At 24.8% G+C, this 27,662-nt stretch overlaps 3 protein-coding genes and 1 long non-coding RNA gene across 7 annotated transcripts in view; 1 reads left to right on the top strand and 3 right to left on the bottom strand.

Moving 5' to 3' along the window:
• Nucleotides 1-322: 322 nt before the first annotated feature.
• Nucleotides 323-1,721, bottom strand: LOC122525007 (radial spoke head protein 9 homolog). The gene is made up of 4 exons (XM_043647541.1): nt 1,286-1,721; nt 1,030-1,195; nt 661-949; nt 323-518 (listed from the first exon to the last, which is right to left on the bottom strand). The coding sequence occupies exons 1-4, from the start codon at nt 1,510-1,512 to the stop codon at nt 358-360; spliced, it is 843 nt and encodes a 280-aa protein (XP_043503476.1). The 5' UTR covers nt 1,513-1,721; the 3' UTR covers nt 323-357.
• LOC122525046 overlaps nt 331-27,662 on the top strand; it is a 66,633-nt gene continuing 39,301 nt past the window's right edge. Inside the window, exons 1-2 of the long non-coding RNA XR_006305698.1 lie at nt 331-371; nt 456-522. This is a non-coding gene — a long non-coding RNA (uncharacterized LOC122525046). The remainder of the gene's footprint in view (nt 372-455; nt 523-27,662) is intronic.
• On the bottom strand, nt 2,082-13,087 carry LOC122524969 (ATP-binding cassette sub-family G member 1-like). Of its 4 annotated transcripts, none has more exons than XM_043647519.1 (12): nt 12,963-13,087; nt 8,822-9,082; nt 5,344-5,461; nt 4,687-4,876; nt 4,363-4,508; nt 4,046-4,287; nt 3,765-3,964; nt 3,496-3,664; nt 3,328-3,428; nt 3,094-3,249; nt 2,770-3,010; nt 2,082-2,682 (listed from the first exon to the last, which is right to left on the bottom strand). In XM_043647519.1, exons 2-12 carry the CDS (start codon nt 8,967-8,969, stop codon nt 2,519-2,521), a joined length of 1,875 nt encoding a protein of 624 aa, XP_043503454.1. In that variant the 5' UTR covers nt 8,970-9,082; nt 12,963-13,087; the 3' UTR covers nt 2,082-2,518. The 4 variants fall into 4 exon arrangements, with proteins under 4 accessions (XP_043503454.1, XP_043503438.1, XP_043503430.1 ...); XM_043647503.1 differs by having other exon boundaries at nt 12,906-12,972; XM_043647495.1 differs by lacking the exon at nt 12,963-13,087 and adding an exon at nt 12,645-12,956.
• Nucleotides 15,909-27,630, bottom strand: LOC122524943 (ATP-binding cassette sub-family G member 1). The gene is made up of 11 exons (XM_043647466.1): nt 27,257-27,630; nt 22,058-22,175; nt 20,623-20,812; nt 20,173-20,318; nt 18,939-19,177; nt 18,543-18,848; nt 18,168-18,328; nt 17,741-17,909; nt 17,559-17,659; nt 16,993-17,334; nt 15,909-16,689 (listed from the first exon to the last, which is right to left on the bottom strand). Exons 1-11 carry the CDS (start codon nt 27,450-27,452, stop codon nt 16,531-16,533), a joined length of 2,127 nt encoding a protein of 708 aa, XP_043503401.1. The 5' UTR covers nt 27,453-27,630; the 3' UTR covers nt 15,909-16,530.

Raw genomic sequence — 27,662 nt, 5'->3', positions numbered from 1 at the left:
GCCGGTCACTGCGCCTGTGTGTCGTTGTATCTTGCGACTCGAAACCTGTCCTTACTTCGGTCAGTTATGGTGCCGCCATCTTCCGATACACTTTTCAAACGTTCCCAATCTACTCTCCACGCAGATGCGCTCTGATTGGTCAGATTTTAATTTACCGTGGGAAAAATAATATCTTACGTTCGATTTAAATATACGTATATAATCGTATTTGTCAAAGAAAACTAAGTGTTTTATTTTACATTTATTTCTATAATTATTGTTAACTCGATTAAATATAAATATATATATTGTGTGGTTATGGTTAAAGTTTTGTGTATATATGTTTTTTTTTGGATTAAATAATTTATTTATCATTTGTTACACCATGAAAGGTAAATCCATATTTTTCTTACCGTTACCAATATATAAAAAACCGTAATGAGGTGTATTTAATTTGTGATAAAATGTCATTCCAGGCCAGTATAAATTGTAAAGGATTATTAAATTGGATTCCATAAGAAGTTGCAGATTCCAGCATCCTAAGTAAGATATCAAGTTTTCTTATACGTATATTTTATTGATTAAAAAAGTTATTAAAATATTTTGTGTGATGCAGCAATTTGGAGGTTATCTATTTTTTCAAATTATTATTAACTTCTCGAATACGATTTTTGTATATACCCTGAGGAGTATCCAGATCGATGGTGTCAAGAAAATCGATAGCATAGTTGTAATCAGGTCTCGTTAACAAATTAGTATTCCATTTTTGTTGAGGAGGACGTGCATGTTGATAGGATTTAAGATTAAATGCATCTACCTCGTCCAATCCCTCGAATGTTAAATTTTCAATAATATCTCCGTTTGGACATTTGAACCATCCACCACGAGGAATAATAACTGCTTCTTCTGTTATTGTCTCAACTATGGTTGCCAAACGATCTTCCTCTTTTAATTCTTTCGGTATTGGTCCCTGAACAAAAAAATATATTTAATATTAGAACGATTTTTCGGATAAACATGATTTAATGCAATCTAAAATGATGCAATTACGTCGTAATATTGTTTAGGATCTTCATTTGATGGAAATGGTGGATTCGAATCGTAAACGTTCGTCACTATTGATGGTTCTCCTTCGAATTTGTTAATTGCAAGGGGTGTTAAAAATTTAGCATATTTTTCTGGCTTTGGTAGTAATAACCAATTTAATCCCTCCATACTGTTTAAAAATTATTCATATTATTTTTATTGTATCGTTGAATGTATTTATTTTTATATTGACTTTTTGGAGAAAAGATATTTTTATAACCTATAATAATATATTTTTCCGTTCATACAATCTTTTTTGTATCCATAAGCTATGTGATAATCATTTTGTATGGCATTTATTTTACCCCAATAATAACACTTTCGAAATTGATTTTCTTTTTGCAATATCAAGAGGGAATTTTTTAATAGCTGAGAATTTTCCGTGCTCACGCATATTCCCGCATAACCTAAAGTATCTATGGTTTCCAACAATTTTGAATATTCCATTTATTTGTTCTTAATTTGTCTTAACAAATTGTTTTAAATATGACAACAATATTTCCCTCGTTAAAATCTTCTAATCATAAACATTTAATTTGATTTTTATAAGTGTTGTATAATAGTATGACTTATGGGACTTGAGGGAAAATATGTTAAGTACATTAAATCTTTCATTTAGGATTAGATTATTTAAACAAATAATCGATAATCGATTCGTGAAACTAGCAACGTTGCATCTTTTATGATTTAATAAGTAATTAATTAAGTACAGCGCCATTTTACCTATAAACAAAAATATCCTTTCTTGTAGGAAGAAATAATAGATGTTTTTTCTGTTAATTAATACATCTAATTTGTATTAAATATCATAGGAAAAAAATAATAATTTTTTCTACAATCTAATTTTGATTGAATTTTTGTACATATACACAATCATTTACGTATTAATTTTCATAAAAATGAAATGAAATAGAATATCAGTACTATCAGATCATGGAAAAAAAATATAGGCACATATAGTAATGTTTTATTTTATTAAATTCACAGACAATACGTTAGATTAATATACATTTTCCTATAATTAGGCAGTTGTATATTTAAAAATCAAATAGAGAATACTTTTTGTACAAAAACTTCCTTCGTGCATTTATCAAAAATAATAACGACTCTTACTAACTAAATTTAATATTATTCTTCGCATATATCGATATCAAAAATGTCTACAATAGTAATAATTTGTACTCATAGTAAAAAATAAAATAGAGAGTTATATCGTTTATTAATATGAGAAATAATTCTTATACGTAATTAAAGTTTTGTTAAACTCCAGAGAATCTTGATCTTAATACTATTTAAAATGAATTGATTTAAAAACTTTAAAAACTTTCATTAATGTTTAAACTAAAGTTTTCAAAAAAGATATATTAAATAGCTGTAACTATAAAATATATAATACAAGAGAGTCATATCTGTTTATTCAATTCTATTCTAATGTCATTAAAATGATAAGTAATCAACCAATACGACTTTTTAGTATCTGTCCAATAAGATGAAGCGTTTTGAATGTTTTGTTTGGGTAAAGTCGTTGTCTTATTAAATAATATGTAATCGCTTTCAAGAAAATAAGAATAATAACGAGGACCAAAAGATCTACCCAATAAATAGTATGTTCCATCTCTAAAAATACAATGAATGTATAAATAAAAGATATTTTAAATATGATAGAGAGAAATATTGAAAATTTGTTCAAAATATAACTCTTACTCATTAGTCGCAGTAATTCTATAGGCGAATGTATGGCGCAATAATCTTCCTCTGGTGGACAATACAATTTTCCTCTGTTAAATCCATACATTGATATTACCAGACCTTCCAAACCGTATCTTAAATAACTAGAATACATCACTATTATACGATAAATAGACAGTGGCTCAGGATCTCCCATGCCTTGGATAGAAACTAACATTAAAGAAGCTGCTATTGCTGGTCCAATAAACATACCATTCTGAAACATATAATATAGATTATAACTAAAAACTGTAAATATATAAAAAAAAAAGAAATAAATTTTATAACAATACGACATACCACCATATTTAACGTGCAGGCAATAGATAGACCTATACTTTCAGCAATAAAAGCACAAACGAGACAAATTAAGAAAAATCTGCTTATCCTACTAAACTCTAGGGGTTGTCCAGTGATATTATAAACCATCAAGACGTAAATCAATGTATTAAGAAACTGTAAAATTAAATGCTATAAGTGTGTATGTTTTCTTTTTTTTTTAAATATACAAATTATAATAATATTTATATCAACCTGGGCAGGAACAGAAGATAGAGTGTAAGCAAAATAATAGGAGCTGAGATTGTACCATCTGTTAAAGTGTTCTCTTTTAACCAGATGGATCTCGGAGGGATCTGAAATAGTTGAAATTATAATTTTTCTTCTTTAACTTTTTATATGTGTAAGTAGATTCTTACATACAACGTAACAATATCGGGAACATTGGTATATAAAGAAAGACAATCAAACAGATAAAACAGAAACCAAAGTTAAAGAGAGTTTTTGAGGCATCATTCCCAATGTTTATAAAAATAAGACCGTTTATTAAACCTAAAAAAATGTGTAAAGATATCTTGAGATATTCGTATTTCTGAAAAATAAAAAAGATGACAATAAGATAGTGATATATAAGAAAAATTTTATATGAAAAGGTCACACACGATAGACTTTTTCTCTTTGTTATTTCTTACTCTGTTTCTATATGATTGTAACATCATCCTCTTAAATAATGTGACGAATTGTATGTACCATGATATTCTAAAATTTGTTCTTTCTAGTTCGAATTTTGTTATAGTTTCTTTTACAGGTAAAATTGGTAAATTTCTTTCAACGTATGTGATCATTTGATCAACTTTTTCTTGTCCGTATTCTCCTGTAGAAATTTCGATAACTGTAAAGGAAATTAAAAAATAAGATAAAATATGAGAAATTAAATGTAATCATAAATAGAAATTTCTTTTGAAATACTTACTGAAATCAGCTGGATTATAATGAATCGGACATTCAATATTAATTTGTTGAAAAAATGATACTATATTATTAGATGGACCTCTATAAACGCATTTTCCATTTGCCATAACGTATACGTTATCAAACTTAGAAAAAATAGATGCACTTGGCGTGTGAATCGAACAGATTATAGTTCTTGTTAATTGTTTTGTTAATTTTTGGAGAAGTAAGATGGTTTGTATCGAAGATATTTCGTCTAACCCTCTGAAAGAAAAAAAAAAGTCTATTTTTAAATAGTCCTTTTAGAAAGATGAAAAAAGATATTTTTTGTTAACTTACGTAGTAGGTTCATCAAGAAATAGTACTGATGGATTGTTCACCATTTCTAAAGCAATAGATAGTCTTTTCTTTTCTCCGCCTGAAAGTGTATCTGAAAGTGTATTCCTTGCTTTGGTCAGCCTTAATATATTTATGATTTCTTTGATCTGAAAATTTGTAATAAGTTTTATACGTCTTATGTTTTTAATTCGTTAATTGATTGAAATAATAAGAGATTAGTTAAAATTAATAAAATATAGAATAATATATATGCATGTGTAAATAATTTCATTGGTTTCAAAGAGGCTAGAAAAAAAATTGGAAAGTAAATCCAAATTTACTTACTATTGCCGATTTCTCTTTTTTCGTCAGTTTAGAACCAATTTTAAGATCGATTGCGAAATGCATAGACTCGGAGACCGTCAGTTTCGGTTGAATTAAATCATTTTGCATTATGTAACAAGAACTTTTTTTAAATTCTTTTAAGTCTCTTGGTATTCCATTAATATTTATTGAACCGGTTGCTTCTTGACATCTGAAACATGTTCAAAAAAAGAAATATAACAGAGATAAACAAACATAAAAATATGAAGATAATAAATAAAATCAAAAATCAAAATATATTTCTTTCTCGATTATCATTTATATTTCTGTGAATATTTATATATATATCGATAATTATCTCGGATTTAATAAAACATCAGTCAAAGTAGTGCAATTATAATCAATGATTATGTAAAAATAATGTATATAATATTTTAATTGTTATCAGACTTGAGATTTTACATTTTCTTCCGAGTTGTAATTTATTTAAAAATTTCATTTCGTCATAATGTTAAAGATTTAAAGGTTTCTGACCTTTCGTTCTCCCTTTCCTCTTTTCCCATGCTAATCCCTCAATTATCTAATTATCTATTATTCTTCCTTCTTAAACTACTACGCTAGACAAATTCATTGTTTTTTTATATTTAATATTATTTAATTTTATCTTTTAATACTTACTTATATCCAGCAAGAATGTTTAACAAAGTTGATTTTCCCGCTCCGGAGGCACCCAAAATAGCCGTCAATTCACCGGATTTAAATTGACCGCTTATTCCTCGTAAAATTACTTTTGAACCTTGGATCGGAGGAAAAAATAAGAATGCTATCAATAATTGAAAGATATTCTTTTTTTTCCTTTTTTTTTTTATTTTTTTATTTATGAGTAAAGATAAACACACATTGAAATGTTCAAAATAAACGCGTAATATTTCAACGTGTGCAATAATCTCCAGTGAGAATTGTAAACATTGCCACATGTTTCAAAGTATTTATTATATAATAGGTATTACACATTTAAATTTTTTCTTTTTCTTTTTCTTTCTTTTTTTTTAAATATCATACTACGTTCAATTAAATCGTGAAAATCATAAACTTTTTCTCCAAATAAGTATATGTTTTTGGGAAAGCAATAAAAAGAATTTTATTATGTACTAAAACTATTTATCTTTTATGCGTTCCTAAGAAGCAAATAATTAAAGTATAAAATTTAAATTTGATCCCAAGTATAAGAGTAATATTCTTCGATTTTCTTTCAATACCTGTTTAATTTGCACGGTTCTAAATCCGAACAAAATGAATACACGTTTTTATGGCCTTTCAAATGAAGATTATCTAATCTTGAGAAAGAGTTTGTCTATTGATTTAATGATTTCAATAAGGCTTCCTTCGGAAACTATGAAAACAAACATAAAATAAAAGCGTATAATGAGTGTTCGTACATATTCGTTCGTTTTATTTTTTTCTTTTTTTTTGAAAACTGATTTTCTATTAATCATACTTCTTTATCGACTTTTAATATACTACGTTGAAACCTCATGTTTATTATTCATCAAAAAAGATACTTTTTTTGTTGTTAAAACACTATGCTGTAATCTAAGTCCAAAGAATTGAAAATTTTATTATGTTTATCACAGTTTCCGGTCATTAATAAGCTATCGACGACATTTTTCGAGTGTCATTGATTTACGTCCTCGCATAATTTATAATAAACTAAATACGAGAGGAAACATTTGTTAATGATATGTTTATTTGTAGATTAGTATTTATATTTATACCTAGTTATTATTTTTATTAATGTTATTATAATACTAATGAGATAAATGATGAAAATGATGAAGCGATAATAATTTTTTATTTGTCTTTATTGCCTCTACAAACAAATAATTGACCTTAAACACATTCATTTTCCAACTGGTTGACGTTAACTGTAAACGGAAAGCAATTTAAATTTTTTTATCCCATATTTTTTTTCTTCATCATTCATGTTTTTCATAAAAGTGCACATTCATTCAAGTATTTCGCATAATGCGCAGAACGTTCGACGTAAAACGTACAAAGACTCTATTTATTTTTCTTTTTTTTTTGAGCATTAACAAACCTTACGCTAGCTACTGGTTATATCAATTTGGTTTTAGAATTGTGGTTCTTGTTTGGTAATTAACATTAGAAATTGTAACATTTAAAACGAAAGATTCAACCGATACTCAAGAAATTAATCTTAAACATATTTTTAATTATATTTAGAAAGAAATGCGTTAAATTTAATTTATTAATATAACAATTAATAAGATTTAGATGATTAATTATTAAATCGAAAATAAGGAAACAATCGTTTCTAATGGTTCAGTAATTTTTCAAACAGATGAGATAATTTAATAGAAAATTTTCTAGCGGAAGTATCTCGACCACTTTTATCACGTTTCTTGTGAACCTATTATTAGAATTGTTCGCGATTTAAATGATTCGAACGCATTCACTTTTCAGCAAAGAATTATCGATGAAAGTTCTAACATTCACTGTCATACTTTTTTTCTTCATTACTTTCATGCGATGATAGATAAAAAATATAAATTTCATATGTCAATTTTATCAAATCAAAGTTAATACAAAATCGTTATTATTTAATTAAAATGCTAAAAATGTTTTAAAATTGTCCATTTTAATTTGTATTAGATCTTTGGAATTATAATTAAAAAAATATGCGTATTATATATACGTTAATGGGATTTTATATTATTCCAAGTAATAACATCATAAATACTATTTTTGAGATCAAATATCAAACGAAATTAATTTTTATTTATTCATTTTAATTCCAAACGATTCATGAAAATGAAAATGAAAATTAATTTACAATGCATGACGTAAGGAATTGTATAATCGACACTAAAGTAGGGAATAATTAAATATTTAGATTCTGAATAAAAAAGAGAAAGATATACACAAAACACACGTGCTGTGGATGAATAGAAAGTGAACGCCATTGTTCTATTATAATCATATCCGGAATGATAATAATCATAACAGAATGTACCTCTCGGAAATATACTGTTGCTATGTTTTTACGTCCCTACAAAATTTAATATGGTATTTTTACGTACAATACCCTTTTCACATTTGAGAAAATCTCGTCTATTTATTAGAGTTTTCTATTTCCTTAAAACTATTCGTAGAAAAATTGTTATCTCAATTTTTCAAATAACTAACTATCACTAATCATGAAAATGAATCAATTACTCATGTATATGTATTTATGCAATTATATAGATGATCAATTAAAATGACAGTTACTGTCTGATTATAAAAGACCTGCGTAATAGCTTATGGTAATGTTCTTTTTCCTTTTCTTTTTTTTTAATTTTCCTGGTATTTCTATGTATATGTTTACGGCTATACAGTATCTTTATTTATTTGTCAGAGTTGCAATTTTTTTCTTCAATCCATCGCTTCGTTATTTTGTGTCAAATAAAAATATTCATGAACTAACATTTTTTTTTGAGAAACATCGATATTTTCATTGCAAAAAATTAAGAAGAAGAAGAAGAAGAAGAAACAGAGAAGAGCAAAGAGAGATAGACATTGATGACATTTTTTTTTAAATATTATGCCGTCCGATGACCTAACGTTAATCTCACGTGGAACAGCTATTAAATGAATATCGCGACGTCATGCGTTTAAAGTTAGACGAAAAAAATATTAGTTAATAGAATCTTAAATAAAAAGTACAGCCATAAAAGTATTAATTGTCAATTATATAGTAAATATTTATATAGACATTAACACGTTTACATATAATTATACATGTAACATATTATTAATAGAATCACTAAATGACGCATATTGCAAATTGCAGTGATTTTAGATAGTGATTGTAGATATTATCCTTGGTAACATGACCTTTGTTTGTAAAAAGAAAAAACAAGTTCTTTTTCTTCTTTGTCTTCCTTAGAATTTCTGATTCATAATTAAACTTTTAAATGCGTAAACATCTATGCAGATAAATAAAAAATTTAAAGAAGAAAAGGAACAGAGTATATCTATTTAATATCTCTAAAAAATTAATACAATAATTTCATAATTAACAAACAATCTGAAATTAAAAGAAGCAATTTTTCTTTTCTTTATAAAGGAATATATTTATTCATTGCTTGCTTACCTTTTGCTTCGAATGGCAGGCTGTACGTTAAATCGTGAAAATCAATATCCAAAGGTGCTAATTTTGTAAGATGTCCAAAAGTAGTAAAAATTTCATCATCAAACGGGTTATCTTTCGTAGGTTCGCTTCTTTCACCAATTTTATCCATTATTTTGATATTTGAATAAATGATAAGTGTGTCACTGATTTATCTTTGAAAAATTCACAAACTTCTCGACATTTGATTCATTCTTGATCATTTGAATCGTCCTATGTTAATTTCTAAAAATAAAGAAGTAATCAGGTCAAATATATTACAAACAATACAAATTTTCAGATTTATTAAATATAATTGAGATAATAGATAGAAATACGGATCTGAAATATTTCGTTATTTTTATTTATCAAACAATGATCAATTTATAGGGCAAAAAATTTTATTTTATATAATTATTAAAATATTATTATTATTATTATTGGAATTATTGTTTCATTTTAAAATTATAACATAAAAAAGATGGTATTACTAATTGTTAAATAAACTGTTCATTCTTTTTATAACAACATCTGCGAATGTATTTTATTGAATTTAATATCATTAAGAGTTGTTAGCTTTTTTCTTAATAATGAACAAAATTATAATCTTGTGGATTTATTCACTGAGAAAAAGTTAATTTATTTATAAGATAATAATGCTATAGACGAATCATTTTTTGATTATATTATATGTAAAATATGAAGAACTTATTAGTATGATTACTAATACAATTGGACACAAAATATAAAGCATTGTCTGAGGATATCACATAATCTAATATAATTATTGGAAAAAAGTAAAGTGAGAATGTTTTGTAAGATTATTCATATTAATTAATAATTATAACATAATTAATAATAATAACAGATATATGTGTGCAGCAGTTAACATATAAGCAATAGAATGTATTTAAAAGTCCGATACAATGTTAATAATATACGATAATAAATCAAGATAAATGGTTTCATTTAAATAATCTGTTATATAAAAATATATAAGGAATAATTATGATATAATGTTAAAGAAATCGTGAATCATATGTAACTTTTTTATATGACTGTCAGATTTTATGTGACTTATAATCTTGTTACATGCATTCATTAATTTATCTTTTCTCGCTTGCGGTCTTACACCTTAAACTAACGATTTGAATGAATATATTATCCTTTATCGTATATAAACGTGTATCATCGTTGTATCTGAAACCTGACATTATTATTAGTTATTTTAATGTCAGACATATTATATGATATAACTTTTAATTAACATTCGTTACGAGAAAATTCAAAAGAAACTAATTCAAAAAACTAATTTCAATTCAATGTAATATAATAATAAAAATTGCATAAGAAAGTAGCAAAATAAGAGTTCTTTCTTGGAAATTTGTTATAATTATAGAGGCTTTTTTATTTTTGTCTTTTTTATCTAAAATGTTGTTGTTATTGAAATTGAATAAGAACAAAAAAAGATTTATATAAAAAATGTCATATGATAATTTATTTGGAAAACTACGAGCATCTTTAATGCATTGAAATGTTTGTAATCATATGAGTGATATTATGTACTTTGTTTTAGACAAATTCGTTTGCAGACAAAAGAAAGATATTTTTTTAAATGATAATATGCACTGCTGACGTTTGTGAATCCTTATCATTTATTTTAGCTGTGTTGCCATCCGTTAAACAATATCAAACGATATAAACGGATTAATCTAGTTAAAAAAGAACGTCTGTTATTATTGGATCGAATTATATTTATTATTATTATATTTATATTTATTATTATTATATTTTATTTTTAATTATATTATATATATATATATATATATATATATATATATATATATATATATATGTATGTGTATAAAATTAATTATTTTTGCATGTAATTAAGAAAATATTATTAATGAATTAAACTAGATTTCAAAAATTCTTATTCAATTACTTAGAAAATGTTTGTGTATTACGCTGACGTTTTTTATTCTAATTGAATGGTATAAAAAAGAAAACAATAAAAACTATGTAATGTAAAATTCACGTAATATACGTTTAAGTATATCTCCGTTTGCATATTTGATTATGTTTTTTCATACAAAAAAAAACTGATTAGCGCTGCTAGATAAGTCTAATAAACTGTATTTTTTATTTTTGATGTATTACATTGCTTCTCTAATGAATTGAATCGTGCGATTATTATTTGTTTAGATTTTTTTTTTCGGTAAAAGTTCAAGGTAAATTCCTATCATAGATCGCAAGTAAATTTTTATTATTTTGTTTTTTTTTAATCCATTGTAGCAAATTGCAAGTTATTATATTTGTTTACGTTAGTAATTGTAAAAATTGTCTATTTTGCTTTTTTTACTTGGAAAATATTACGAAACAGTAGATTGAATCGAAATGATGTGATTATTTATCATTCGTTTTTTACACTACCATAATGAAAATCAATAAAGTGTTTTAAATCAATCTTGATTATTCATTAACAACAGCTGTGAGTTTAGAAATGAGATAATAATAATTTTGTTCTTCTCTAATAAGAATATAATGAATAAATTTAAATGAATTTACTTAGACACATTTATCCAAGTTAATTTTAATAAAAGTCGCATATAATTTAAAAATTAAATTAACATTCTATTTAATTCTCTTCATTGGAAAAATATTTCGATGAATTTTTGTTTCCTTTCTTTTTAAATAATATCGAGTACAAAAATTTTATTGTCTATGAAGTCGATAATCAAACAGGAATAATTATTTTAAATTTGTTTATGACACTTATATGGATTTTTAAACGTCTAAATAAGATTGCAAATATAAGAAAATAAAGGAAACGAAAAAAACGAGAAATAAAACATTGTTTAGTCTGGTGTGTCGATAAGATAGTCTAGTTACACATGATAAAATAAATATTTAATATATTTCTAACAGACATTTCTTTGACGAAATGAATATTATTCTTTTTTATAGTATCAAATTTTGTGTGATTAATACGTATAAAATGTCTGTTATATAATTTCGTCGTATTATTTGATTGTTTACGGTTATCTAGGTTTATTTTTATTTTCTAAGAAGATTAATTTGCAATATAAAAAAAGAGTAAAAGGGAAATATAGAGAAAGATACGATCATGTTTCCAATTTCTATTTCCTATTCAGTTTACTCAATAAAAAATAACATATACATGACGTAATTGTTATTAAAAAACGAAATAGAATAATTTCCGATTGTGAAATTAATTTATGTAAATAATAAGCGTGAATAATCGTATAATAAATCTTTAAGGTACGTTTAAAATAAAAAAAAGAAAAAAAAAACAAATTTCTATAATGTATATAAAAAAAATGAAAGTGACGTAAAATTGAGATGTAAATTAAAAAGAAAAAAATATAGGAAAAATTTCTATTGGGATAAAACAAAATTGTTAAAAAATCGAAATAAAGACGAATCACGTTATACGTATAAATCATTCGTAAAATTACTATAAAATAATGACAGAAAAAAAAAATATATATATATATATATAAATTGTATAATTTACATAATATATAATATATAATATATTATATAAATTAATAATATAATATAAATATATAATTGTATAATTTATATATATAAATTGAAATAAAGTAGAAATAATGAACACTTTCGTAGAAAAATCAAGCGAACTTACGAACGCACGAACGAACGAACGAATGAACGAACGACCGAACGATCGAGTGAAAATGATCGATAAAAAGTAAAAGAGTGAAAATAGTAGTTTGAAAAAGGGAAAAAGAGAAAGAGAGATATTCAAGAGATAAATACTAACGGAGGAATAATCAACCTGTTGAAGAAAGAAGAATAAACTACTTGAGTATTAGATTATCACAATTGCACTTTTAAAAGTCGTCCGATTATAATTATAGTCACTATTTTTATAATTTCGTTAAATGCGTAAGTCACTGCTACCAACAACGTAAATAATTTGTTAACACTGAAAATGGGAATGAATGGATAAACTAGAAAGAGAGAGAGAGAGAAAGAGAGAGGAATACAAATAGAGAAGGAGGTTTAAATAAAAGATGCATACAGTACGAACAGTGGCGGCAAACTGGTTCTAAAACACGACTAATACCACTTAACTTACTTATGTTCTATTCGCGTATCAGACTTTGAGGGAGTTCCTTTATATTACGTTTAGTAGTGGTGACGACGCGACGCCACTTTCTAGGATGCCAACACGCATGCTCCGTATTTTAAATTAACAAAAACTAAATGCAACTATGTTTTCTTTATTTTATATCTTTTCATCGTTCCTCATAGATGCCATTTTGTTTTCTTCCGTTTTATTTTTCATCTTTTTCTCTTTTGTTATATTAAAAATTGTCTTTTTTCTTTTTTTTTTTTTTTTCGTCAACAGAAATTAATGTCATATTATCATCCTTGATAATATATTATTTATTTAACAATTTGCAAATCTACATTTGTAAATATATAATCGACATCATGACACACACACACACACACGCACGCACACAAATTATCATACATAATTTAAAAATTTTTGACTTGATTATTTGTGGCGTAATTTTTGGGATGATTTTTGTTTATTAAATGCATTGTATGACTGAATTTTTATTTCTTTGTTTGTAATTTTGTTTTTACAAAGAACTAGGACAAGTTTCTTTCAAATGTATGTTTAAACGCAATAAATTGATTTGTATTTTTGTTCATTCATATTCTGAAGGTTTAAAAAATGAAAGCTAATCTGTGTACTTTGTATTATACATACAAATTCTATTCACTTATTTTATTTTATTACAATAAAAAGAAGAAATAAAGAATGAAAGAGAGAAAGAACTATAACCATAAAGCATAAAATGAAAATAAAAAAGGTGAATAAAAATTTAAGTATCTTGACATTTTGTAAACAATTTAACTCGCGAGATCTTTCTTACCTTCAATAAAAAGAATGAATGAATGAATTTAACATTAAGATTTAGAAATTCTAGATAACAATGACATATTTATGTATGATGAAAAGGGTAAATGAATAATTCTACGATAATCCATGATTAGTTTTCTGAAGGAAACAATAAATGGATAAATTACGCGTTATTTTTTTTTCTTTTACACGCATACAAACATTTATTCGACCATATCATGCGAATAATCTACTATTTCTGAATAATTTTAAATGTTATTTCCATAAATATTATCCAGCTCTGTTCTCGATTTTTATAAGTTTCTCTATTTTTTTTCTTTCCTTTTTTTGCAAAAATAAAATCTTAAATTACTCCAGATTTGTCGTATTCATTTTGGAATTGTTTAATAATTTTCTTTCCTTCCCCCGTGATATTATGAAAACAAAATTCTAATACCTAATATGCTTATATAAAAAGATACATTATAGGAAGTAACGATTTAAATAAAAAAAACATATTTTATTCGTAGTAAATATTATATTGTAAAATATACGTAAAAATGTATGAATGCATTTTTATATTTATCTATATATATATATATATATATATATATATATATTTATAAAAATATATATATATTTATAGTGGTGTCATGAATATCCTTATTTTATTATAATTTTTATTCGTTGTCGTAAAAAAGAAAAAACAATAAAGAAATATTCTACACAAAAGTGCATGTAAATATATGAAACATGATCACTCTCGTTAGACATGATATTTTATATATAATATATTCTGTATCGTCACAGTTGGACTCATAAATTTATATTTATTTCTTATCTTATTAATAATTAAAAATGTAAGTACGTATATACATTAACAAAATAAAATACATGCTCTTTTTCTTGTCTATTTTTCTTTAAACATTAGATTGACAATGTGAATTAATTTGTCGTTCTCTGAAAATCAACAAATCAATATATATATATATATATATATATATATATATATATATATATTTAACATTCTTATCATTTACAATTAATCTGGCAAGATTAAAATGGTTCATGTAATTGTAAGCTGAGAATTAATTTGTTTTTCTTCTTTCGCAAGAAATAAAAATGAAAAGATTAAAAAATGTTTGATATCTCAAACGTTATCATAAATTTGTTCATATTAATCATCTTGCATCTTGCATCTCTATGTTCACAGCCAACAAGAACAAAAGATAAATTGAAATAATTTAATATTTACATATCATATAAAATACATTATAATACTGAGTGAATAATTCTTACTTTATAAAGATTCATTGAAAGGTCAATTTTCTCGAGAATAATCGAAAAAAAGAGAAATATTTTTCTCACCGATAAATGATTTTTGAAATTTACGAAATAGAATCTACAATATTTGTTTTATTGCTCAACAGAGATGTGGAATTTTCTACAAAGTTCGCGAACTGTATAAGATGAAGATATCAAGTGCGTGTGGAACTAGAAGATATAACTGTGGATAAACATCTTTTATAAATATTAAAAAACTAGTACCAAGTAACCAATAATGATGCTAATATAAAATAATGTTTATATTTAAAAAAAAAAATTGACCTTCGATCTACATTTAGCAAGACCTCTTGACTCATTATCACTATAATGTGTTCTATATGCTGTATACATATTGAATAGAATTGTTTAAACATCCTGTATATATATAATCTTATAAATTTTTATATTTGCATATTCACAATGTAATCATTATTATTATTCGGCTAATGAAAGTTGTTTTGTAGTAACAATACGGCTGTAAATATTGCTTATGAATTATACAAGTAAAAAATTATAAAAAGTTAAGCGAATCAAGGATAGAGAAGAAAACAATCATGTTTTCTTTCTCTGTCTATTTTTACAATATTATAATTTAATATCGATCGTAATTTATAATGATCGTTACTTTGACGTTTATCTTACGAATTTTAAATAAAAATTCTTAAGCTCAGCTTTTTTGTTTGAAAAAAAAATCTACATGTAGTTTTAATATTACTCTAATGATCATAATAATAATTATATCATTAATAATATTAACAATAATCACAATAGTAATAATAATATCGATATTAATTGTAAATAAATGATAGAGAATTTAGAGAAAATTATAGAGTACCCTGAATAAGAAAAGCACATGACTTATAATTAACAATCGTCGTCAACAGTAATTATAAACTAAAGATAAATAAATTATTTTATAGATTAGATTCGTACGATGTAATAAGAGACGCAGAAAAAAAAACAGGCAACGAATTTTCGCTTTGAAAATTTGGAAATCGAATTATTTGGAAGATTTAACCGTTTGGAATTCAGAAAAAGGATTAGCTTGTTAGTTTAAAATGGTTTAACAAAATTTGTCGTATATTTGAACAATTGTTAGCCAATTACTTTATTTATTGCGATTTGCGATAAAACGGTTAAAAATTTCCATTCGTTAAATTTATCTTTATTTCATTTTCATGACATACCTTTTTGTAACAAATATCTTTTGCGTTTCTTAAGTGAAAAGTGTATTGGCAAGCAAAACAAAAGATCTTTAATTTGTTACTCGTTAAAGTATGAAAAAAATATTCGATAGCACCGTTTAAAGTTAGATCAATATATCGATTCCTTTTTATAGAATTAAATCCTATCCTTTTTTTCTCTCTAATTCTCTGTTTCTACTTGTCGTCGTCGAGATCGTGAATTAGACAAAATTAAAAAGAAAAACAAAAACAATTGTATCGAATTAAATGTTATTAATCCATTATCGTGCAGACTTTAATTTCCAACGGAGAAATATATACGCTGCGATTCTTAAAATAACGAATATCAAAAGTAGAGCTAGAATGTCTAAAGTGAAATCTGCATCGAGCATGTCGAGCTCCTCCAATGTCGTTTCTGGATTTTTAAAGTGGCAGTATACCTGTGAATAAAAAGCAATATCTTTATCGATCATTTCTATTAACGATGACAGAGTTAGGTGAAAGTTATAAATTATACATATTAATCATTTTATTTATCCTATTCAAACCTACGTGAAAGTTCCATTAATTTTATATCGATTTGTTTATTTTTTTTCTTTTTATTTATTTTTTGCACGATCAATGATTTAAATAAAAACAATTTTATTTAAATCATTAATCATATTTATAAACATTTAATAGTTATTAATGTATACCAATTATGAGAAGTGAGTGTAATGAATTATAAATTTTTTAATTATTACCTGGAAGCATTTAAGTTTTTCTCTTGCGAATGAATATGTAGCCAATGCAGTTCCTTCAAAACCATATCTGATGTAGCTAAGATAAGTTATCCATCTAAGATAAACAGGAATGGCGTCGAAACTAACGAAAAATCCTGAGAATAGAAGGAACGGTACCGACATTACTGGTGCTAAAAATACACCATTTTGTACGTTCATGGCAGCCCCAACTACAAGGCCAACCGATTGTGCGACGAATGATATTAACAGGCAGGCACTTAGGAACATGCTGAATCTCGTCACATCAGCTGGTTGACTTGTTAGGAAATAAACGATTGTCACGTAGATTATGCAGAAGATTGCCTGAAAAAAAAAAACAAAGTCATATAATGCATACTAACTATAATAATAAAGATTAAACTATAATTTTCTTTTAAGACATAGAATTAGAAATACTTTAATTAAAAATAACGAATGTACGAATAATGAAAATAAAATTAATTTAATATGTTTTTTTACTTTATAATAGTTTAATTGAAAATGAATGAAGTAGGTTCATTAATTATATACAAATTTGCTTGATTTACCTGAAAAGGTATGTCCGATACAGTGATGGCCAAATAATAAGCCTTTAGTGAGTACCATCTGTTAAAATTTTCTTTGAGAAGTACTGGCAGTTCTAACGGGACTATAATCAACAAAAACATTGATCAGTCAAATGTATTTTTAATTGAATGTAATAAAATGTCAAATCAATAATTATATTTACAAGATAAAATTGTAATGGTCATGGATGTGTACATGAGGAACAACATGTTGAAGAATAAAAAGCCAAGATTGCTGAGTACTTTAGCGCCATCATTACCAATATCATAATAAAGGGCACTTATCAGTAAGCCTACCAAAATATGAGCAAATAGACGAAGATACATCAGAGTCTAAAAAGATTGATTAAAAATATATTATTATTATTATTATTATATTAACAGATATATATTAAATAATAGTATAATTGTTTACTTTTTAACTTATAAATATTATACTTTTCGTATTATAAACATTCAAAAAAACATATATGTAAAAATAATGTAATTTGAAAATTATAATATTTATATTTCTAAATTAAAAATCTTAAATTATATATTATTGTTATTTATATATAAACGTTTTGTTTTATAATTCCTTTTAGAACTTACCCAATCTCTTCGACTGAAAAGTAATGCCCTCTTAAATACGATCCAAAATTGTAAGAATTCCGAAATAGGATATCTTTTAGGTGTTACGACAATTGTGTCATCGAGAAGTGCTGTGTTGACGTTGTCTTTTTCATTAGAAATAGGTATTGTAACTTCGGCAGCTGTGATAGAAATAACCAAATATATTTAAAATCTTGTTTAATCTTGTCTTACATTAATGATATATATATATATACTTTTAAAAAAATGTTTGGATAGTAAAATTGAAAACAAGAAAAATATTCTAATAGTAAAGTTAATCGTTTTGGCTTATGAATCAGGTCAATTCAAAAATCTATTCGAAGATAAGAAAAAGATAAGAAACGTTGAATGCACCTTGTTTAACGATATCGTTGGTTGCATAACTGGGAATAATTCCACCGTTGGTAACTTCCTTTATTTGTAAATTACCAGTAAATTTTTCTTCGATATTACTGACATCATTTTTATTTTTAACTTCTCGTGAATTGCCAATTGTTTCAATGTCTTTATCAATATTCGAGTTAGTTGTACCATTATTCAAAGTTTCACTTTTTAATTCAGGAAAAATATGTCCTTCGCGTATATCGTGTTGTCCATTTTTTATTGCGTTCACCAATTTCTTTATATTGTCCCCGTACTCTCCGCAAGCAACTTCGATTACTAAAATATTCGTAATTAAATTAATTAAATGAAAAATTTGATCATTATTAATCTTACGAAAAATAATAATGATTCGATTAAATTACTTACTGAATGAAGCTGGATTGTGATAACTTGGACAATTTAAACCAATTGTTCTTAAAAAAGGTACCAATTGAGAACTAGATCCTTGATAAACGCATTGTCCTTCGGCCAAGGTATACAACGCATCGAACATTTCAAATAATCTAGCACTGGGCTGATGAATCGTACAAATGATTGTTCTCCCACCACGTGCTAGTGTCTTCAACAAGGATATACATTGGAAGCAAGATGACGAATCCAATCCACTGTAAAATGTAAATAAATAATAATTATAATATAATATACATATTTAATTGTTGTCACACCGAGAACGCGAATATTGTTTATTGATTCAGTTTGATATTGAAATTTTCTAAAAACCTTTTTAATTACAAATCAATGTAAATTATTACACGATCGATATGATTAACATAAATTTGAATAAAAAAAAGACAAAAATGCGTTTTGAGTTGAAACAAGTTATTCGAGAATCGGTTGGCCTTGAATATATATGTTCGTGATTATAATATTCTTTCTTTTCGAGGGGAGCACGAACAAAGACTAATCTTCCCTACGAGTTCGTGAGAATAAGAATATTACCTACAAAATTTTTACCTACATTATCTATTTACCTACGAATATTACCTAACGAAATTTTCGTTTACAAATTTGAAGGAATTAGGTATTATATTGCGCAGAAGAAAGGAAACAATTTTAATCTTATTAAAAAGTTAATATCGATGTTAAACTTTCTTTAGGTTTTTTTTTTACACGCGCACACACACACACACACACATATACAAATTAACTGAAAAAAAGTGAAATGAAAGAAAAGAAAAACGAAGATCTTAAAATTAATAAATGAGAAATTAAGATCTTAAAAAAAATATAAATAAAGATCTTAAAATTAAAAAATTAATAAATTATAAATGTAAAATACACATGTAAAATTGATTCATTTAATACAAAGACTAATATAATCTCACTAGGTTTCACTGTCACTTAAGCAAGTGAAAGCGTTCTTTCGAATTTCAGTAACTTTTACTTTCGATTTGATTCAAACCTGTACGATATAACTTTCAGTATTATTTTTAGAAGAGCATGAAATATATTCGTGAAAATGATAAAAATTAATTGTCAAGGACATATTAAATTGATTGATTTGTGAATAATTTTGTTAATAATGAAAAAAAAAATGTAATAAACTTGTAATGTAATATCGTAAAAAAGAAATTAATCAATTTTGACGTGAGCTACTTACCTAGTAGGCTCATCAAAGAACATGATAGGTGGATTGTTAACGAGTTCAAGTGCAATCGAAAGCCTTTTTTTCTGGCCTCCGCTCAAGTTTGAAGTCATCGTATTTCTGTGTTCAGACAAGCCGAGAATCTCCAATATTTCTTGTATCTGAAAAAAAAAGAAGAAAACGAATATACTATTAAATGCCTAGTTATAAAATAAATAATATTTAAAAATCATTATATATCACAGCCCTTAAATAATTGATTATAATATTTATATTTAATTGATGTTAATGAAAATATCTTATATTTTTATTTCTAATAAATAATTGTGATTCCACCTCTAAACAATATTGTAAAAATCATATAAGATATTGTTTAAATACGTTATTTAAGTTAAAATAAATAATTTGATAAATAGAAATTGTTTAAAAAATAAGCAATAAAAAATGTTTATTATATATACGCACCACTTCTTCCTTTTCATCCTTTGGAATATGTTTTTCAAGTTTAAGATTTGTAGCAACCTTCATAGCTTCTGCGACAGTTAAATTGGCATGCAACTGATTATCTTGCATGATGTAGCAAGAGAGTTTTCTGAAGGCACTTAAATTCCTTTCGTGTCCATTCATCGTTATACTTCCTTCTACTCCTGTCGATCTAAAAATACAAAATACAAGTTTTCTTTTAAATCCAATATAATAATATATTTATTATTTTATATATATATATATTTTAAGTATAAAAATCATTTCATAATCTCATAAAGTATTTTTTTTTTCCACAAAACATACTTCTATCCTTTTATATATAAAAAAAGAAGAAAAAAAAAACTCAAGTTTTAAATATTTCACATGATTTCGTCATTTATTTGAATTGAAGATCATTTCTATTTAAATATATATTTTATCTCTGAATGTAATTATTGATTTCGTAAACGTATTTGTAGAATTCAACGACCGAAAAATTATTTGACTTAATGGAATGAAAGAGATAACTTTGCCAAAGATAGAACAAGTCTACAGAGTATTTTTTTTTTCTTATTTACTGAATTAGATTCTCTAATACTATAATGTTTTATCTGTCAAAAGATTCGAAAATAAGGATGTTAAATTATTCAGCATTTAAAATGAGATAATGTGTGTATATACGAAAGAGTAGCAATACGATAAATAACGATAAAAAGAACTAAAAAACAAATGGTATGTTTATTCTTAATATAAATGTTCAAATGGAAAATGTATGTTAGTTTAAGATTGACAAATGATTGCGATTAAAATTCTTCAATGTAAAATAATTCTTTTTTTTTCTTCTTTTTTTCTATCTTTCGACGAACTTATATAACCTGAGAAAAGTGAAAACAGTTTCACTTTCGAGTGAAAAGTAATACTAGTTTGCTTATTTTATTTTAGAAAAATAAGAAAAACCAGACAAAAAACAATAAAGATTTGTGGAAGTTGACGTTTTTTTTTTTGGAAAACACAAATCATCGCGGTACATAATAATCAACGAATAAAATAAAACGTTACGAGAAATTTTGGTTCACTTTAATAATAATTCTTTTCTAATTCTCGTCATAATTAAATTCTTTAGACATTTGAAATAAAAGAAAAAAAATATTAGTCAACGATTTAGCCACGTTGAATTATTTATTCCCAGCATGATACGAGTATTAGCCAAACCACGTGGTAACATAGATGAGTGATCCGTTCGTAGAAAAGAAAAAGTAAAAGACCATGTTCTGTGTTGATTACAAAAAGAGGGGAGAAAAGACTCGTAACCTTTCTCTCTGCGGTAGTATTAAATAAATATGAGAAGGTGTTAATAAAGAATAATAAGTGTCTTTGAACCCTTGGAAAAGAAAAGAGTATAATAAAACAGACGAATAAATAAATATTAACTTACTTATATCCAGTGAGTATATTTAACAGAGTTGACTTTCCAGCACCGGATGGTCCCATGATGGCTGTCAATTCGCTAGAACGTAACCTTCCGCTTACTGAATTTAATATTGTTTTTATATCTGTAAATAAAAAGAAAAGAAAAAAGAAGAAAAATAATTAACAAAATTTATTTAATATGAAATATATATTAAACAGTAAGAAATATTTTCGATCGAATACAAAAGTTATGTATTGCATTTATAACGATATAATATATACGGATATATATATATATATATGTATTATATCGTTATAAGTGCAATACATAACTTATAAAATCATTTAATTATGAATAAAATATAAAATAAAAAAAAAATGTTAAATTAACCATTGATCTAATCTGTTATTATTAAATAAATATTATTATTATTATTATTATTTTAATGGTCGATATTATCAATGCAAGTTTATTAATGCATTCACATATATACCATGACGATACACGATATTTTTATCACGACAATGATTAGTAACGTTTGTGGTTCTGGATATCGAACAAAGAGAGTGCCATATAAGCAGAACAAAGTCCAGAACGATGAACAAACGCATCATTCTGTTTTGATCGTTAATCAAAAAGAAAAAAAGACAAGTGACACAGAATAGATCAATTTTCGACCATTATTTGCTTGGTTAACAATTTCTATTCTCCTTTAGAAAAAAATAAATAATAGAAGTTAAATGACAGAATAATAATTAGAATTATTTTTTAATAAGTAGTATCATAAACGGTTATAATTTTATGGACGATGAAAGTTTTTTCATTTACATTAATTATTGGTCACACAGGAAAAAAACGATATGAGAAATGATTTGACGTTTTCTACTAATCTTTTTTTTTGTTTACATGCATCAAAGACAATATCTATCATAAATTTACTTGCAAATTTTATTCCAAACAATTTCTAGCACCCTTTATAATTTTCAATATAATTTAAATTAATTGTCAATTAGATTTTTCAATATGTTGTATTCTAAATAAAAATTTTGTAAATTATTCTAGCATTAATTGGTACAAATTATTAAATATAATCCTATTTTTTGATATGTTAAAATTTTCAAGCTAATTTTCTTTATAATTTAAATAAATATACGAAGAGAAAGTAATATTTTGGTTGTTGTATAAACATTTAGAAATATTTCTTCATAGTTTGTCCTAGCGCTTATGTATAATTCTCGATGTTACGCGAAGTGAAAATTGTTGTAACGAGTTAATAGTAATTTTACCATGACTTCTTCTTGCCGTTAACATTTTTTAATATCGCATTAACGATTGCGTCGAAAATTACAAGTTTTCATTCGCTTTCTTTTGATTATTTAATTAAACATAAATCTTTTTTTCTTTCTCTAGATAGTAAACGTGTGCGTCGACTGTACATAAATGATAAAATAATTATCAATCGTTACATTTGATATTTTTAATTTTGTTTTCCATCAAATATTTGCTTATTTATCTTTCTCCTTTTTTCATTTCAAATCAAACCAACGAAGCAAATCAAATTGTATATAATATTATTTATCTATTATCATCATTTTTATTGATTACAATATTAAATATTAAATAAAAATAATTAAAAATATAGTGTATAAATAATTAAATTAAAATAATTAAATAGATAATAAATAAATTAGATTTTTCTAACTAATATATATAAAAAGATTATTTATAATTGATAAAAATAATTAAATTAGATTTGTATCGTGTTCAATTTTACAAATATAACACAAATTGGAGAATGTATATTACAATATATAAGCAAATTATATAAAATGATTTACTTTTTATTTATGTACGTGTCTATTAACAAAACAATATTATAAAAATATCGCTAAACGAGATATATTTTTTATTTTTTTTTTGAATAAACGATAAATAATTAATACAATAATGTCCTTTTGTTTCTTTTAAACGGTTTTAACACATTATCAATGTGTTAAAATGTAAATAAGAAAAAGGAATGATTGAAATTTAAAAGAAAGGACATCGATAAGCAACGTGGATAATATGATGAATCATTATTATGCAGCTTGCTAATGAATACCAACGTAATGGTATGCATTTTGAATGCACATGCATATAAAAAGACACCATAAGAGAAGGATAAAATTATATAAATTAATTCAATACCGAACAAACAATGGGTAACCGAATGCGAATGAATTTATAAGATCGATGAGCTTATCGATAAAAATAAAATTTGGTCAAGGAATAATCGTTAATGATAAAGTTACGAAATAATAATAATAATAATAATAATAATAATATACGAAAAATATATTTTATCGGTCACGTCCTGTGCTTTTTTTTTATTTTGTAATAATTATTTTTCTTTGGTTTCTCGAAATTATTCCTTTTATTATTTTTAATTTTTTTATTTATAGGTACCGAAGATAATCAATATACAATATTTTATTTTTCTCGTGAGAAATCCAATGAATATTTCGAGATTGTTTCTTTATTTTATCCTCGAGGTCGTTATTATACTTTTTCGTTTTATTTTATATGAAAACACCGATGATAAAGCAAGATAACAGAGTATAATTAAAGAAATAATATAAAAAATCATAAGAAATAATATAAATAATAATTTAACATATAATTTTTCTACGATTACATCTGGATAAAAACGATTAACATAATTCAATCGATAAATCGTACTAACTGCAAACAAAAGAGAGAAAGAGAGAACAAAGATATATATTTCTAGAGTTTTATATTATTTTTTTCCGATAACGTTCCGTCATACTTTAAATATTGATATACAGTGTATAATTTAATAATAACATATGTAATCCGTGTGTATGTGTTATTATTGTATAATTTTGAATATATATATATATATATCTTTTGAGTGATACAATTATTGTATGTACCTTGTTAGAAATAATTGCACGATAATGAGATTTATAATGTAATCTATCTTTTTTTGTTTTTAGCTTATTTACTTGGCACATGGAAAATATTGTATTGCGCAACATTCTTGTATCGATCTTTTTATAAGATCCTCGTGAACAAAAAAAAAATAGTAGAATGAATGATATTATTAAATAACTGCATGGAAAAATTGTAATGTAAACGTACGAGTGTTTTTGTCGAATTTTTTTCTTTTCTTTTGTTTTTTTTTTTTTTTAGATTAATTACGAAGTTTTCAAGACGGCAATTAATATCAAACGAAACTGTTTATCAAGTGAACAAACAAATTTTTCTTTTTTTATATATCATAGCTGGTTAACATTTAAATAAATAATTACATGCGTTTCTATCTATTATTACCAGCAATCAGGTTATTTCAATATAATAGAAATTCCTTTCAACGTCAATTATATCATTTATTGTATTGTATACTTGAAATCTTTATTCCATACTGATGTTAATTAATGATATAAATTAAAATATTTTGCATTAGTAATTTAATGCCAAACAGAGTAAATCATCATATATATAATTACAATATTATTCTAGAATTAATACTATAGAAATATACGAGAAAGACGTTTTATATAAAATATATATTAATTTTCGATAAAACAAGATTTAATCGTACCTTATCACAATTTTATTTCAATTAAAAATCGTATATAAACAACAATGATATAAACTTGCAACCTTGAAGTATGAATTAAATTTTGAAATAAGATAATAAAAAGAATAAGAGAGATAAGAAAAGTAAGAATGTATATAAGGAGTTAATAATTTCTTCATGCGAAGAAACATGGATCGTTAATCGCATTTGCGGGTTTATGCTCTAACTGGACATTTTACAAAATGGGGTCATTGATTTCAATCCTGTTTAGCTGGTAAGTAGCACACATTATTGACGTTTAGTTAAATCAAAATTAAATTATTATCATATTTATTATTATTGTTCTATTATTATTATTATTATTATTATTATTATTATTATTATTATTATTATTATTATTATTAATATTATAACAATATTTGTATTATTTTATTACGAAACGAATTTTTCTCTTTTAATGCAATAAATCGTAAGATTAAAAAACTTAGAAAAAAAAAATAATTTCTATGAATATGAATAGATAAATAATTTTGTAATGTACACGTGTCCAATGGAACATGGATTGCTCATTTTTTAAACTCAAAAAAAACACAAGGTAAAGTTAGAAGTAAAAAAAAGTAATAATCATTCTTGAAAGTAACTTGTGTATATTAAATATATGTCATATGCGAATGAATATATATATATACCTATGCAAATGTATATTTCTTTATTAAAATAAGCGTTGCTGATAAGAGAAAAGGAAATATCACATTATTTTCTAGGATATGATATTTTGTTTTGTTTTTCTTTTTTCTATCATCTTATCTAAAGTCCAAGAAACTATAATATGGCTCATTATTCATCTTCTTCCCTTCTTCCTTTTTTTTATATTTTTTCTTTCATTCAATAATATACGCGACTATTTCGCATTAACTCTTTCGTAATCGAAATAATATATACATATATAATTATAGGGAATGTGCTTGAATTGATATGAATTTTTATAACAAAATTCGTTGAAATTTGTCCTTTAGATCTTTCAATGTTATTTACGATCCTTATATATTCCGATCTCACGATCTCATTCTTATTTGAATTACAAAATCGATAAAAAATCAATAATTTTGAATTATGTATCTTGATGTGTAAATATTACACACGATTTATTCTTTACTTATTCTTATAACATCGAAATTAGAATCTCAGAAAGAGTGACAAAATATGAATAAATAAATTTTCCTTGATTAGTTCTTAGAAATATATTCTATACTTGGAATATTAAAGTAAGGAAAAATTAACTTCGTTTACTCGAATGAAAAATAAATTTGTTTAAGTACCAATATGCTGGTATAATCTTAAGAAATAATTTAAAATATTATAATAATAAATATAAAATTTATATAACACGTACAGAGAAAAATACAAATTTAGATTAGAATTTTTCCTTAGTCAATTATGTTTCTATTTTTCTATAAATGTTTTTCTAAACATATGGAATAATTAATGGTACGTACATATATAAATATAATAATTATATTATATAAATAATTAATATAATTAATATAATTAATATATGTGTTAATCTACACACGCATACAGAAAAAAACAGGCAAATAGATAGAGACAGAGATAAAAAAAATACATAAAAAGAAACTTACTATTTTTTTGTCCTTCTTGAACTTTGTAAACAAGATTGGAGAAAGCCAAATTAACCGGCGGTCTTTTAGGTAAATGCGTAATAGTTTTTGGTTGGGATGGTACGATTTGTAATCGTACGGCAGAACTTTTTCTCGAATGTAATAATATTCCATTAGAGGAATCGTCATCCTTGGAACAGTTGCCCTCGAGCTTCATGATAAATTATTTTGCTTTTATTTCTTATTTTATTTGATAAATAATTCTCTTCTTCCTTTTCCTGTACACGTTACACGCACGCACTAACTCACAACAAGGAGCGATAATAAAAACTTTTCTACACTCTATTTCGTTTGTTTTTTCTTTTTTTTTTTCTATTTTCCCACAGGATTATTTATTGAAGAATCAACCAGTATCTTTCCTTTTTCT

The sequence above is a fragment of the Polistes fuscatus genome, unplaced genomic scaffold, assembly GCF_010416935.1.
Source record: "Polistes fuscatus isolate 324 unplaced genomic scaffold, CU_Pfus_HIC Scaffold10, whole genome shotgun sequence".
Lineage (NCBI taxonomy): Eukaryota > Metazoa > Arthropoda > Insecta > Hymenoptera > Vespidae > Polistes > Polistes fuscatus.
The sequence above is the reverse complement of the archived record's forward strand: the minus strand, read 5'-3'. Positions and strand labels throughout refer to the sequence as shown.